The 16,223-nt window shown below is 45.5% G+C and overlaps 1 protein-coding gene across 1 annotated transcript in view; it reads right to left on the bottom strand.

Moving 5' to 3' along the window:
- LOC307086162 (phosphatidylinositol 4,5-bisphosphate 3-kinase catalytic subunit alpha isoform) overlaps positions 1-16,223 on the bottom strand; it is a 50,756-nt gene that overhangs the window by 19,872 nt on the left and 14,661 nt on the right. The window contains exons 7-9 of the mRNA XM_079751268.1: positions 9,791-9,896; positions 6,577-6,729; positions 3,297-3,431 (exon numbers count right to left, since the gene is read on the bottom strand). Of these exons, the coding sequence (XP_079607394.1) occupies positions 3,297-3,431; positions 6,577-6,729; positions 9,791-9,896 (394 nt within the window). The remainder of the gene's footprint in view (positions 1-3,296; positions 3,432-6,576; positions 6,730-9,790; positions 9,897-16,223) is intronic.

Below are 16,223 nucleotides of genomic sequence, written 5' to 3'. Positions count from 1 at the left end.
TCTGTATAGGGTAACCGAGAAGGGGGGAGTAATAATAGAGCAGCTGGTGGTACCTCGCCCGTATACCAGTAAGGTCCTCTTCATGGCCCACACACACGTCCTAGGGGCACACTTAGGCATGGACAAGACTAGGGAACGGATCCTAGACAGGTTCTACTGGCCCGGGATAAAGAAGTATGTTACCGAGTACTGCCAGGCGTGCCCGGAGTGCCAGCGAACGGCCCCGAGACCCTCGACACGGAGTCTGTTGATACCGATGCCTATTATAGAGGTACCCTTTGACCGGCTGGCTCTAGACATTGTGGGCCCTCTCCCCAAGACCAGCCGAGGGCATCGTTATATTCTAGTCATGGTGGACTATGCCACCCGGTACCCGGAAGCCCTACCCCTCCGCGCCGCAACCGCTAAGGCAGTAGCCCGGGAGCTAATGATGCTTTTTAGTCGGGTGGGGATAGCACGGGAGATTTTAACGGACCAAGGGTCATGTTTTATGTCGTGTGTGCTAAAAGAGCTTCTCAGCCTTCTACAGGTGAAGCAGCTGAGGACTTCAGTGTACCACCCCCAGACGGACGGGCTGGTGGAAAGGTTTAACAAAACCCTTAAGCACATGCTAAAGAAGGCCATGGAGACGGACGGGAAGAACTGGGACCAGCTCCTCCCTCATGTACTCTTCGCGGTGCAGGAGGTACCCCAGGCCTCCACCGGATTCTCCCCCTTCGAACTGTTATACGGTCGGCGGCCAAGGGGACTCCTAGATCTGGCTAAAGAGGCTTGGGAGAGCCGGCCCTCCCCCTATCGTACCCTAGTGGACCATGTTGAACAGGTACGAGAGAGAATGGCGCAGGTCTGGCCCATAGTACGGGAGCATCTGCACAAGGCACAGCAGGCCCAGGCCCGGACCTACAACCGCGGGGCCCAGCTGCGTCTCTTCCAACCCGGTGAGTGGGTCCTGGTCCTCATCCCTACTGCCAAATGCAAGTTCCTGGCCAAGTGGCAGGGACCGTATGAGGTGGTCGACCGCGTGGGGGAGGTGAACTACCGGGTGCGTACCGGGTTCCAGAGGCCCGTTGGGTCGCCATACGGGCGGAGGTCGAGAAAATGCTCCAGCTCCGGGTGATCGAGGAATCGCACAGCGCCTGGTCCAGCCCAGTCGTTCTGGTCCCGAAGCCAGATGGATCATTCCGATTCTGCAACGACTTCAGGAGACTGAACGAAGTCTCGGAGTTTGACGCGTACCCAATGCCACGGGTCGACGAACTCAAAGAGCGGCTCGGGCCCGCTCGTTACCTCACCACCCTCGACCTTACCAAGGGATATTGGCAGGTTCCCCTCAGCAAGACCGCCCGGGAGAAAACGGCGTTCGCAACCCCCGGGGGATTATACCAGTATACAGTGCTCCCCCTCGGGGTACATGGAGCCCCGGCCACCTTCCAGCGCATGATGGACCAGCTCCTGCGACCACACCAGGCCTACGCCGCCGCCTACATAGATGACATCATCATCCATAGCGCCAGCTGGGACATCCACCTGAGACACCTGCGAGCGGTCCTGCGGGAGCTGAGGAAGGCGAGTCTGACCGCCAACCCAACCAAGTGCCACCTGGGCTTGGAGGAGGCCTCCTACCTGGGATACAGAGTCGGACGCGGGAACGTCCGACCCCAGGAGGACAAGGTGAAGACCATCCTGGACTGGCCCCGCCCCACCACCAAGAAGCAGGTCAAGTCCTTCCTCGGTCTGGTAGGATATTACCAAAGATTCATTCCCAGTTTCGCCACCCTGGAAAGCCCCCTACATGACCTGACCCGGAAGGCCCTGCCGGACCGCGTTAGTTGGTCGGAGGCAGCAGAGGGGGTATTCAGTCTCCTTAGACGAGCCCTCTGCTCCGAGCCAATCCTACTAACACCTGACTTTACTCTGCCCCTTATAGTCCACTCCGACGCCTCAGAGGTGGGCATCGGAGCGGTCCTATCACAGGTCCGGGGCCCGGAGGAACACCCAGTAACATACATCAGTAGGAAACTCCTTCCAAACGAAAGAAACTACTCTACCGTGGAGAAGGAAGCCCTGGCCATTAAGTGGGCGGTAGACAAGCTGCGGTACTACCTCCTGGGCCGGGAGTTCATCCTGGTGACGGACCATGCCCCACTCAAGTGGATGGCCACCGCCAAGGATACCAACGCCAGGGTGACAAGGTGGTTTCTGGCCCTACAGGACTACAGGTTCAAAGTGGACCACCGACCAGGGCGGGAGCACGCCAATGCCGACGCCCTGTCCCGTCGGGACGCATGCCTCTGGGCAGTCGGAGGCTCCCCGGGGCTTCATCTAAGAGTGATGGAGTGTGGCAACCCGGCCCCGACACAGCGGCCCTGGAAGCCCAGGGGGCAGGTAATACTGGCGCTATGGATGATGATGTCATCCAGACTCTTTTTAGTGATAGTTTTCATTGACGGGTGATTCCCCTTTTTTTCTGTTCCGGATTTAAAAAACGTGCCTTTGGTGGCAGTTTTTGAGCATCAGAGACTCCTGTTCATTGCTCGGAGGCGGGGCTGATGGACCCGGGTCACCACAACGTCATAATTCTGAAATCACTTAAAAAAGATCCAGTTTGGTATGAAAAGGTCACTGATATCTTTGCAACTCAAACAGCGAGGAGGATTGATTTGATCTATAAATGAAGTCCCTCAATCTTAATTGGCTTAACATCATGACCAACATTCTGAAACATCCATTAAACTTCCACATTTGCCTCAAACAATGTAAGGCTTACAGCCCATGTAAATAGTTGTGAAATAATGTTCTTGTTGTTCTTCTAATTGTTTGTTACTCTGACCGTTCTGCTTGATGTTGTGGAAAGGATGTTAGTGAATGATTCAGAGCATGATGCATCTTAAATAGCATCACTTTTGGTCTTGTGTCTTCATTTTTCTTAAAACAATTGTAGCTGACATAGCCAAATTACAACCAATAGCCTCAGTCATTGAGGACAAAAATAAACCCAATGATAGGCCCAGATTTTTTTTTTAGTTTTACAAATCAAGAGAAGGCCTGATTTGACTAATGGACCTGTCACTAAGATCCGCTCTCAGAAGCGCACAGTCCTTCCTCCTCACTTTGAAAACCAACAGCCGCCACTGACACACACATGCATAAAAAGACACCTGCAGACATACAACAACTGACAGACCCACACACACACACATCGATCCAGACAGACAGACAAAGACACAAACACACAAACCAAATACACACACAAACCGTATGTGTAATTTCACAACCCAATCCTGTGTTTCCCTTACCAGGCTGGTGTGGCAGTAGTTGTATCCCAGCTCCCTCGATATGTTCCAGTTAGCGTGCTCCTCGATGGAGGCCATGTCGGGGAACTTGACGGGGCAGCTGAAGTGATCAAACTCCAGCTCCAGACAAGGTGTTTCCTGTGTGTTCAAAATGCCATGAAAAAACGACCATGTCAGCCCAGGTGCTTATTGATAATCAACTAGTGGATGCCGGGGGGAGGCCGCATGCAGACTTATTCATCACCTATCTCTGAACATCTGGGCAGTGATGTACTGCAGCGTCCTATAGAGGGTTAGTATAGCGCTGCCTTATACTATAGGTGACTTTAGGTGAACGTCCTCTCTCGGACACAAACATCCAAAATCTAAGGCTGCCCAGAATAAGCTCCTTACATACAGACACATACCACGGCGTTAAGGTGACATATTATGTAAACAACACTTTTTCTGGGATATGAGGTGTTGTTTTGGGTCTCTGGTGCTGCCACACGCATATAAACTTTGAAATAAGTCCGCAAATTTTTGAGCGAGATGAAAGTACCCCGCCTACAGTATCCAGATGAGCCAGTCAGCTTAAGCGCTTACTCTGACGTAGGAATATAAGACACATTTGAATATTACCACCCACTTCCCCATCCCCCTTCCATCAGAGCATAAATAAGATACGCCCTTTTGTGGACCAGCAGACGAGCGCTGGGCGGAGATGTTCTTGCATTTCAGAAGCAGGGAGATTCCGTACAAAAAGGCAGGGAGTCTGCCGGAGCTCCTGCCGGACTCCCGCGGCGGAGATGCCACAGGACTTCCGGAACTTAGAGAGTTCCAGGAGCTCCGTGAGTCCGCAAACGGCAACAATCACTTTCTCCTCCATGCTGCTGTTCACTCTGACAGCTCATTTGTCGGCATTGGGCAGCAGTTAATGTGAATTTAAAGCTACGGACACCAGAAACAGCACATTCTGAATGGGACTGAAACAGAGGGGAATAGCGTTAGGGGACGTGTTATCCCCATCTTAACCATGGGGGGGGTTAAGTCTGGGATGCACGAACATAGACCTTGCATAACTTTATGCAAGGTCTATGTTCGTGCAGTACTCGGCGTTGACTCTATCCTAAAAATACAATATTATTGTCAATTATATCACATCAAAAAAGCGGTAGCTAACGTTAGTTGAATCAAGCAAACAATAGCTGTTGGTTTTGCTCCAAAAAGCTTGACTTATCTCGAATTTAACATAAGATAGTTCCTTCCAATTAGGGCTGTACGGAATGGACTAAAATGTATATCACGGTATGATTTGCTGCATAGACGGTAATGGTATTATATCAAGGTATGTTAATTGTACCTTCTAATTTTGATATAAATGCTTCTGAAGGGGTAAAATACTGGTAAGGCAGCAAAACGGAATACCGTATTTTCCGCACTATAAGGCGCACTTAAAAGCCGGTAATTTTCTCAAAAAACGACAGTGCGCCTTATAATCCGGAGCGCCTTATATATGGATCAATTGGTTAATTGGTTGATCCATACTGGTTGTAAACGGCGCTCTGTCAAAATGTTTCAGTATGAAAAACCAATAAAAACAATTTAATAATAATAATAAAATGTTTCACTACGACTACGATAAAGCCACACCGCTTGCAGCATTACTGCTATCGTAGTCAGTGCACACAGCATTTTACTGCGCTTACTCACGGAAGGTCACACTATACGATCACAGAGCCAGGAAATCGGGCGGAAGACTGGCCACACTACAAGATTCGAGGGTGCGATGCTCTACTTTGTATCATTCACGTTTGCAAGATATTTAAAAAATCTAAGGTTTGGAACTGCGTAATTGTGTTTTACTTTTTTGTCATAAAGGTTCCAGTTTTATATCTGCTAAATGCAGCAACTCGTCCTCACAGTTGCGTTGCGCGTGACGAGCTATACAATTAGCACAGCGCCATCTAGTGGATGCATAACGCATCCCCAGTCAAACGTTTGACTGCAGTATCTTCTATGCTATGCGCCTTATAATCCGGTGCGCCCTGTTTATGAAAAAAGTTCTAAAATAGGTCATTCATTGAAGGTGCGCCTTATAATCCGGTGCGCGTTATAGTGCGGGAAATACGGTATATATATTTTTTCATCTTTTCTCAATTTACTTCCATCTCTGAAAGTCCACTTGCTTGTGGACCTTGCCGTATAGTTTTGGCATCTCAATTTGGCTGAAGTGTGTGCTCACAGGTAACGCTTACCTGGGATTGAGTGTTTTGACCATCTCTTTAAAGCCCTTTCTATCGACAATTTGAAAGGGAACCATGTCCTTACACAGGTAATCAGTGAAGGCGTTGGCCTTTTGTCGTAAGGACTGGCTTTGGAAAATGCCTGCGGAAGCAATGTCTGATATGCAGAGACAGCTTCACGCTACCAGCATCTGTCTCGTAGGCTACGGTTTGGAATGAGAGCTTCTGAAGGGATTAATGCGCAAGCACGCAGGCGCGCAGCAAGCGTGCTTGCCCAATAGCATACTGTCTGAGAAGGCAGTATTGCTGTCAAATCTGTCCCTGGGAAAAGTAACGTTGCGCCAAATTGAAAAAGGAACTATGTTTCGTTACCATATTTTCAGTAGTTGCGCGTAACTTTACTTTTTACATGAAAAAGTAGTAAGGTTACTGTATTAATATGTTACTTACTTTGTTACGTGTTACACACAACACTGTCTACCGGTCACACGGTAACGTCAAAATCCATACCGTAGCGCAAACTCACACTGGTGTACTTTCTATACCGTTTATACCGTACACCCCTATTTCAAATCGACGTTAAGAGTTTCCATCAGACTCGCGAGGTAGCCAGGCGTCTCATCCAAAGCCGAGCTCAGTTGGCGCTGTGTGCTTCAAGATTCTGAAGCAAGTGCTGAGATTCCAATTGGCCCAGAGAAATGTCAATTATAAGAATTATCCAATAATGTTTCGCAATTCTAGCCTGCATGGCATGCATATGAAGGACAGCCCCCCCCCCCTAAAAAAAACTTGCGAATGACCCGATTGACCAAGAAAACGGCGATTGTCGCCGAAAAGCGACAAGTTTACAGGAATGAATAATGTGTGAGTGATTGCGGGCAACAATTAATATTTCGACCACCAGGCAGTCACAGTATATTTCAATTACTTTTATGTAATTGGGCTGTTTAGTTCATTTATTTTTGTGACTATGTTCGATGTAAAATAGAATTGTGCGCATAACATTTTTAAATGCCTGTCTTTTCTTTTGCCCAGTTAGCAGAATTTTGGTCTCTCACCTTGTTGGGGTTGGACCCCGTGACACCGATGGGGTTGAGAAGGTCTTCCAGGCCGTGGGGAACAGGCCACAGGTTGAGGGCCATCTTCCCCGCCACCAGTGTGTGCGTGTAGTCAAACAGGTTGATGTTGCCCCAGGCCAGCGGACAGTGCTCCTGCAGGACCCGACAAGCCAAACACATCCAGCATGGGGGAGGGGATCAGCATTAGTGGATGGAGGAAAAATATATTTGTGTGAGCATGGGTATTCTTTGCTGTATTCCAATACTGCATTTGTCAGTTTGACTAGAAAATGTGTTATCTCAGTGGAAGCAAGTTAATGGTGCCATCATACATATTATTTTGTCTTTGTCTCCTGGTCAATTCACATTTTCAATAGATCAATCAACTTAATTCAATAGACCTGGACGGACCTGTAGCCCACGAACCTGGACGGTAAACCCAAACATTAAAGCTAGGGACAGCTATTTATTCTATAAGCATTTTTCGGTATGTTTTTAAATTTGTTAATTCAGCCTTAATAAAATGATTAGAGGGCCTACCTGTCTTTCTACCCGCCTAACTGCTTGCACTCTGCCTGTCATCACATTGCATGACCGGAGCCTTCCACAAAGCTAGGCAGACCTATTGCTAAAGCTAGCCAGCTAGGCGCACCACACCCTCTCATGGACTGGATCTCCAGCAGTAGCCAAGCAGCACATGTTTTAGGGGAGGGGCCTTTACAGGGAGGCCTGAAGGGAGAGTGTTTTTTTTTTTGGATACTTTCAAACTCTACCTTACTCAGTGTGGGTTCTTCAATGTTGCCTGGATACAGGGCTGTACAGTGCGACAGTTTTGATCGCATTTGCTATTAAAATATATAACGTGCGAAGATAAATACAAGTCCACTCGCACCGGTGGGAAAGGGTGAGAAGGACCCGTGCCGAAAAAAATACGTCTTTCTATACAGCTTTCAATGGCACTGCTAAGCGCGAGTGTGTGGGAGCATGATGGGAGTGATGCATGTAGGGAAATGTATTTCGAATTATACGCTCGCCAGTTCCGCTCAACTACTAAAAAACTGCATTTCCCGAACATTCGCACGTTGAGGAAGAGGCTTTGTAATGGACGCAGGAAATTCACTTCTTAAGCAAAACAGAAAAATGAAAAGGTATTTTTCTGTATTCGGAAGTTCTTCTTCATCAAATAAAGATGGAAACATGGAAAGAAATCCAAGTATGGAAGAGATTGACTCGGCGACCACATGCACGGAACCGGCCCCTTCGGACGAAGCCGACTCCACCCATGACTCCGTCTCGGCCAACAGGAAAACGTACAGGTTTAACCCCCAGTGGTTAAAAACTTTCAATTGGCTGGTCTACGACCAATCCAAGAAGTCTATGTTTTGTAAATATTGCCTCGAGGCAGGGGAAAGGACATCTGGGAAGACACCCTACATTACAGGGAACACTATTTTCAAGAGGGACAACGTCACTAAGCACAACTTGTCAAAGCGACACATCGCTTGCCGGGAGGCTTTTTTTTTTGCAAAAACCAAGGTTAATCGTGCTGCTAAATTTGTAATAATTACTTAATTTTGTTGAATGTGTTCACCACTGCTGGCTGCTGATGTTTAAAAAAGGCTCTCATAGTCACTTTACTATTTAATATGTTCATTGTCACTTTACTGTTAAATTTGTTCATATTGTGTTACTTTTGAATATACGTCCTATTCTGTTCATATAGTTATATCTGAATAAAATAATTATTTTGACTATAGTATGTGTGGTACCAAAATTATTTTTGTGCTACTGAATTTTTTTGCTTGCTAGCACCAGTGCTACCACTTTAAAATGTACAATTTTATCAAGAAATGTATAGAATTGCAATGCTTACTGAATCGCATTACATATCGTCATAGCACTCAAAATATGGTATTGTGAGTCCTATGCTGCTCCTAGAACCCCAACAATTAGAGATCAGAGAGGTGGGGAGCAGCTCATAGCTTCAAAGCTTCCAATGTATTGTGTCCGGTGTTTGACTGTTGCACCTTTTTAGCTTTGGTCCACTATAGCGGCCAGGTTAACATACTATAGCAACACAAAGAAAACTGTTTTGACTCATTGTGTAGATCTTCTGTAGGATTTTGATGGTACTTTGTGTTGAGACACAATACGCTTGTTGAAAAGATGTGACAGATCATGTTTTCTCATTTCCACAGCTACAATCAGTCCAGTTGATATTTTTAGAATCCTCCACATCTAGGAATTGTTTGTAATTACACTGCACTTTTAGATTCCTTTGGATAAAAAAAAGCTAGGGGTGTAACAATTCACCGTTCACCGATACATATCGGTATCAGGTTGGATTAACACAGATGCGAATACATCGATAAATGGGCCCCTGAATCGATTTAAAATGACCAAGAATCTGTCGATGCACCGATTTAAACGTTGCAAATGGGTTGAGTGAGCTTTAGCCTGATATCAAGACAGCATTGTCAACTCATTTCATTCCGTTTCTATACAGATCAAGAAAATGAAACTTAAGGAAAAGAGCGGATCCGTGTGTGTTTGTGTATGTTTATGCGCGTGCTCTGCGTCTCCGCGCGCGCCTTGCATCTCGCGAGCAGAGAACAACTGGAGTTGTGAGTGTGCGAATAACAGCCATATGTCCGAAAATGGTGAAACGAATTTCAGTGCACCAGCGAATCTTAAATCGGAAGTGGAAGTCCTTTGGGTCTTGCCTCTGACAAATGCTTCGCTATTTTTTTAAATTGTGTAGGACAGCGATTAAGTCAATAAATAAACAAATAAATAGACATGTAGTTCTACATTTATAAATGTCTTCCATTTTTTCCCCATGCCACATAAAGAAATAAATATAAAAACCTTGGATTCCATGTTCCCTATGTCATATATATATTTGAAAGTAGGCATGTCTCTTTCACAGAAGGCTTATTTTAATTAATAGAAAATTTATGTGTTTACGTTAAACTAATATTAACTATCTATCAGAGTGATTCATAACGGATCGTTAGAACATTGAATCGAATCGCATCGAACCGTTCAATATTAAAATATATCGTCCCTGAATCGTATCGTAGCACATGTATCGCTACGTATTCGGATTTTCCTATAAAGGAGAGATGCACACCCCTAAAAAAAGCCCTCTTTATATATCGTTATAGATATATGTCATTTTGGCCCATCAGGGGTGTTGAAGAGTGTTGCTGACCTCCTTGGCGCCCTTCCTTCCCTTCACAGAGCAGATGGAGAGGCAGAGCCGGGCCGCGCGCGGGATGTCTGGAATGTACATGTCGTAGTTCAGCCACTCGTTCCACCTAGGAGGAAAAACACCCATACCCACCCGATAATATTGTTATTCCCAGCTTGCCCTTAGTAAAAACATTGTGATTGTTGCGGCCATGGAAAAGGGAAACTGTGGTAATGTACAGGGGCTGGTAATATACAGGCGATGGTAATGAATTAATCATGGTAATGTACAGGTGGTGGTAATGTACAGGTGGTGGTAGTTTACAGAGGATGGAAATGTACAGGAAGTGTTAAAGGTCCCACGGCATGAAAATTTCGGTATGCGAGTACCCCTAGCCTGCCTATGGTCCCCCAGTGGCTAGAAAGGTCGTTAGGTGTAAAACAAGCACTAGGCATCCTGCTCCGCCTTTGAAAAAACAAAGCTTGACCGTGCGAGCGCCACGTGTGTGTGTGTGTGTGTGTGTGTGTGTGTGTGTGTGTGTGTGTGAATACACACACTGTAGTGTGCACTTCTTTGAAATTTGGATATCGGTTCTGCTGTTGGTGTTATGGCGCATAACACGCAACACAAGCTTGCATAAAGCTCCCATTTGGATCGGATCGTGATTGTTGCCCGAGATGGGCTCCTCCTTGGCTCCTCGGCAACAGGGCTCGGCGCCGTTGCCCCAGCAGGTAGTTCAATCTGGACTTAAGGGAGTCAAAGCCAAAGTTCCTTACCCCCAATTCCTTCTAGGACTGGGCGATTTAGCCTAAAAATAAAATCCCCAATTTGTTCAAACCAAACCCAATATCGATTGTTTATTGATTTTTTTCAGAAAGTGAAAAAAAAAAAAAATTGAGCTTGAAATTTTATTTGTAGAATAACAATAATTAACAAAAGCCACTCTGCTGCGTGCCTCAGTTTAAGATGTTGGAATAAATAACCCTAACTAACCCTTTTAAAAAATTGATTTTCTTGAAAAAAAAAAAGAAAATCGGCCTAAACCATTCATTTGAATTATGATTAAAAATCGATTAATCGCCCAGCTCTAATACCTTGTCAACCATGGCCGAGATAACCCCACTACGAGTCTCGTTGTGGAAGTACCAGGAGTCCTCAAACGGTAACAATCCCTTTCTCCTCCATGTCCTGGTTCAGTCTGTACTTCAGATTGATGTGGAAGTGGAAGAACCAGAGACGTCTGAGAACCCGACGCAGTCGTTTGAAATTCATAATATCAACCGGAGGCGCACACAGCTTTTGGCCGTGATAATATATATTATACCACGGTCTGGGGGAATACTCGATTCTGATTGGCTGCAGGGTGTGCATTAACCCTGGATATATGGACACCAGCTAACCAGTCAAAATGTCTGTTCAGCCTTCAAAACGAGAGCTGGTAAATTGTGAAAAATGCATTTAACTGTAATCACAAAACGCAGTAATATGCTATAGACCAGGGATGGGCAACTGGCGGCCCTTCCACAAAGCGACCCGTGGGCCGCATGCGGCCCGCGGGTCGAATTTGTGCGGCCCGCGAGTTCATTTGTATATATTATTGGTTTTTCAGTCGTCATTTGAACCAAACTGTAATTAATTATGTCAGCCGCTAGATGGCGCTCCCCGAAAATGTAAAGGTATGTAGCCAAGTGGATGGTCTTGGAATTACCACGTCGACCTCACCTCCTCTTTTAGCGGGATTTACAAAAAAAAAGAATTTTACAAACATGAGCGCTCAAAAAAGAAAACTAGAAGGAGAAAATCGCGTTTTCCAGCCAAGATGGGAAACAGATTATCTTTTTACAGATTGCAAAGGAAAACCCATGTGTTTAGTGTGCTTGGAAACAAAAGCTCAGGGAAATCATGAACGACTGCAAGTACTTTTCCTTAGCGCTAGATGAGAGTACAGATGTGATGGATGTAAGCCAGCTCCTCATCTACACACGAGCAGTAAACAGTTCATTTGAAGTGCATGAGGAGTTATTGAAACTGGTGTCTTTGCATGACACTACCAAAGGACAGGACATTTTCAACGCTGTTGAAAGTGTTGTGAGTGAGCACGGAGGCTTTGACAAGCTGTTGTTGCTGACGGTGCGCCATCAATGCAAGGAAGACGCACTGGATTCGCCGGGCTTCTCAGACAGAGTGGCGTTGACTGTCCAATACTGCACTGCATCATACATCAGGTTGGTAACGTTATTTTCAGCTATTGTTATCGGTGATAAATAGGGCTGCCCCCAACTAAAAACTTTCCTAGTCGTTGCCACTTTATTCCGGTTATCGACGAATGGTTTGCGGTGCTGTCAGAGATCGGCGGCGGAGGCAGGCACGGAGCGGCCGGGCAAACGCTTTTACTAATGATCCGTTATTTTCTGACTGAACAGCCTCCTGGAAATTATATTTTTTCATTCATAAAATTATAAACTAACGAAACTCGTTAAAGCAAGTCATTTGGTGCTTTAAAAGTCACGATTTTAATCTGAGACAGATTCCACTTCTCTTCCTGTCCTTTCTGGTTGACTAACGTTTGTTCGCCTGTGAGGCAGCCCTAATTCTCAATGTGTTTGTCTTAGTGAGATTTAAAAATAAATAATGACTACAATGTTGGTGAATCCAATTTATTTTATATTGCAGAAGGCCCTCTGTGCCAAGTCTATGAACTTCAGCCATGTCATGGATTTAGTAACGAAAGTTACCAATCTCATTCGAGGAGGAAACAGGTCTCTTAATCATCGGAAGTTTGTAGCCTTTTTAGATGAAGTGTGCGCGGCGTACGGGGATTTACAGATGCATACGGAGATAAGGTGGATGAGCCGCGGGAAATGCTTGGAGAGGTTTTTTGCGCTGCGCTCTGAAACCCCTGTATTTCTCGAGGAGAGCATACGATGTGACACCAGTGCGTACTGCAGTCAACTCAGGGACACTGATTTTCTCTGTGACATGGCCTTCCTTGCAGTCATCACATCTCATCTCAATCGCCTGAATTTGCAGTTGCAGGGAAGAGGCCAAACTGTGTCGGATCTGTATGCACACATGAACGCGTTTAATGCTAAACTAGCCCTGTTTAAAGAAGGCTTCCAATCCGACCGTCCGAATTTGGCACACTTCCCCTCATGTGAAGAGATGCGCAAAGATGCTCCCGAATGCGATGAAACCATGCAAACCAAGTTCAAAGCAGAAATCGAAAAACTGCAGCAGCAGTTTAAGAGCCGCTTCCAAGACTTCTACGCCATGCAGTCACGCATCGCGTTGTTCACTGACCCGCTCTCTGCTGCTGTCAGCGAGCAGCCCCCTGAGCTGCAGCTTGAACTGTGCGAACTACAGGCAGACCAGTTTTTCCAAGCAAACCGCAACGAGAGGGGAATCTCCTTTTGGAGACTGCTACCAGAGTCCCGATTTCCAATCCTCAGGGATTTTGCACTTTCGATGGCCAGCATGTTTGGGAGCACTTACATCTGCGAGAGCAACTTCTCAATGATGAAGCACATCAAGTCCAAAGAACGAAACCGACTGACCGATGAGACACTCTTTCAGCTCATGCAGATTGGATGCACCAATATTGAGATTGACATTCAGTCTATTGTGCGCCAGCAGGAGAGGCCACAAGTGTCTCATTAAGACAGGATTTTACAGATGTAACAATTTTAGAAATATCATTTGAAAAAAAAAGAATTGCACTATTAGAGATAGCTATGTTTTGGTTTTTGTAGTAATATTAGATAATTGTTTGAGACCCCATTGCACTGAAATAATATATTCAAAGAATGTGGATTTTTTCTTTATGTGTAAAGTTCACAACTCACCCATGGTGAAATGTTGATTTTTCTTATGAAAATATAAATGTTATTGTTGGAATATGGATTGTTCTTAAAAAATAAATATGTAAATTGAAATGTTCGAAATGTTGGCCCACTAGTGAGCCTTGTTTGGGTCAGGTGTTCCTGACTGAAAGAGCCAAATTGTCTGTAATGTTTGAAAATTGGTATAATAAACTTTGATTGCCAGTATATTTGTTCTATTTATTAAATTAGTTAGCTATAGTAGGCCAATTAAATGACAAGGTTATAATGGTGAAAGTGCATGTTGATATACGTGGCCCTCTGGTAGTGAGGTGAAAATTTGTGTGGCCCTCTGGTAGTGAGGTGAAAATTTGTGTGGCCCTCCCTTTTATCAAAGCTGCCCATCCCTGCTATAGACCCTAGTATGTGTGGTATAAAGGCTGGAATGAATTTCAAATTATAGATATGTACAATTTATGTTGAAAGTATAGACCGTCACGATTCCCATTGAAACGAATGGTGCGCTGATTCGGTCTTCAAAACGAGAGCTGGTAATTGTGAAAAATGAATTAAACTGTAATCAGAAAACGCGGTTATATGCTATAGACCAGGCCTATTCATATAGTGGCCCGCGGGCCACATCCGGCCCAGAAGCAACTTCCGAGTGGCCCAGCCCGTGGTCCCGCAAAAAGCGCATAGAAAAGTAAAAAAATAATAATAATAGCCTTGCCTTCAGAAATTCCTACAGTAGTACAGACCATGAATGCAACACTCAGCGTTACATAGCTACATGAATCTAGCATCATTCAACCCTCAATTCCGCGCATTGTGTTTCATATGTCCATGGTCTGTCAAGAAAGTGATTGAAGGCGAGTAGTCTAATCTGATGTAACATGTCTTTGTCAACTCAAAAAATTCCAAGTGGACACTGAAAACCGGTTCAACCCAAACTGGACTGACAAGTATTTATTCATTTTGCCGCCGAACCCAAACGCCAAAGCGATGTGTTTAATTTGTAATGAGTGTGTTGCGGTACTTAAAGATTACAATGTGCGGAGACACCACATTGATAAACACCCGACTTTCCGCTCAAGCTTTCCCAAGGGATCTCAGGAGAGGGCTGCAAAGATGCAGAGTTTGCTGGCATCTTACAACCGGAGATTTGCTACTATGATGCGGGCATGCACGGCCCAAGAGAGAGCTACAGCTGCTTCCCTTCGTGTGTCATGGATCTTGGCAAAAAAGAAAAGACCATTTACAGACTCTGAAACCGTGAAAGAGTGCATGCTGGCCGTCGTGAATGAGGTTATAAATGACGACAAAGTAAAAACAAGCGTGACCTCTGCCATTACAAACGTAGCCCTGTCAGACACCTCAAATATTTGCAGGGTTCAACTTCTTGCTACTGATGTGTTCGAAACGCTTTTGGAAGACCTGAAGAAAGCTGATGTCATGTCTATAGCAGTAGATGAGTCCACAGATAAGACGGATACCGCCCAACTGTGCATATATGTCTGTTTTTTTGACGCAAATGCTTCAGAGAAGAACTGCTCAGTTTACTGCCGTTAAAAGGACACAACAAGCGAGGTACTCTTTGAGAAGATTTCAACTTTTTTTGAAGACAATGGCCTTGATATGAGACGTGTGTGCATGCTTGTAACGGATGGGGCTCCATCCATGACGGGAAAAGTTAATGGTTTGGCTGCACGTTGGTCCGCAGTTGCACCTCAAATGATATCCCTACATTGCATTGTGCATCAGACGATATTTTGTGCAAAACTAAGCGGGGAGCTCAAGTCGACAATGGACAGCGTGATGGCGAAAATTAATTTTATCCGCTCCACATCAAGCCTCCAACACCACTTCTTCTGCATGCTGCTGTCAGAAATGTCTGCTGAGCACCATGACCTGCTTTTGCACAACGACATCAGGTGGCTGTCCAAAGGCGAAGCTCTCGAGCGTTTCTGTGATCTAAGAGAGGAAATCACAGCTTTCCTCCGCAGCAGCAAGCATAAAAAGGCCGAAACACACTTGAACCGAATGCTGGATGACAACTTCATTGGCGATGTCTGCTTTCTCAGTGACATATTCAAACACCTGAATGACTTAAATGCGGGACTACAAGGCAGAGACAAAACTGTCATTGAACTGGTGGAACAGATGCACGCATTCCAAGTCAAACTGGATCTTTTCGGGACTGAATTGAGCAAAGGCCGAATGTTGCATTTTCCGACGCTCTGCAAATGCATCTCATCCCCGGCACGCATTACCGCTGTAATGACAGATTTCGTTGCGAGGTTAAAAGAAGAAAACTTTGCTGGTCGATTGGATGGACTTGCTTTGCCAACAGAGGTGATGTGTTTTGCCAGAGACCCGTTCACTGTCACAATAGAAAGGGCTTTATCCGCCAAAGCAAAGCAGGTGGATGTTCCCATTGACGAGGGGAAAATCATTCTCGAAGCGATCATCCTTAACCCTGGCACAGGAGCTGCGCACCAACGGGCCTGCCAGGTTTTGGACTGATGTCAACCCACATCAGTTCCCTAACGTCAAGAGAGCAGCAGTCCTCGTGCTAAGTATGTTTGGCTCAACATACACATGTGAATCAAGCTTCTCACACATGAACTCAATTAAAA

This window comes from Pollachius pollachius, assembly GCF_949987615.1.
Source record: "Pollachius pollachius genome assembly, chromosome: 14".
In the NCBI taxonomy this organism is placed as follows: Eukaryota; Metazoa; Chordata; class Actinopteri; order Gadiformes; family Gadidae; genus Pollachius; species Pollachius pollachius.
This window is presented reverse-complemented; position numbering and strand designations above follow the sequence as displayed.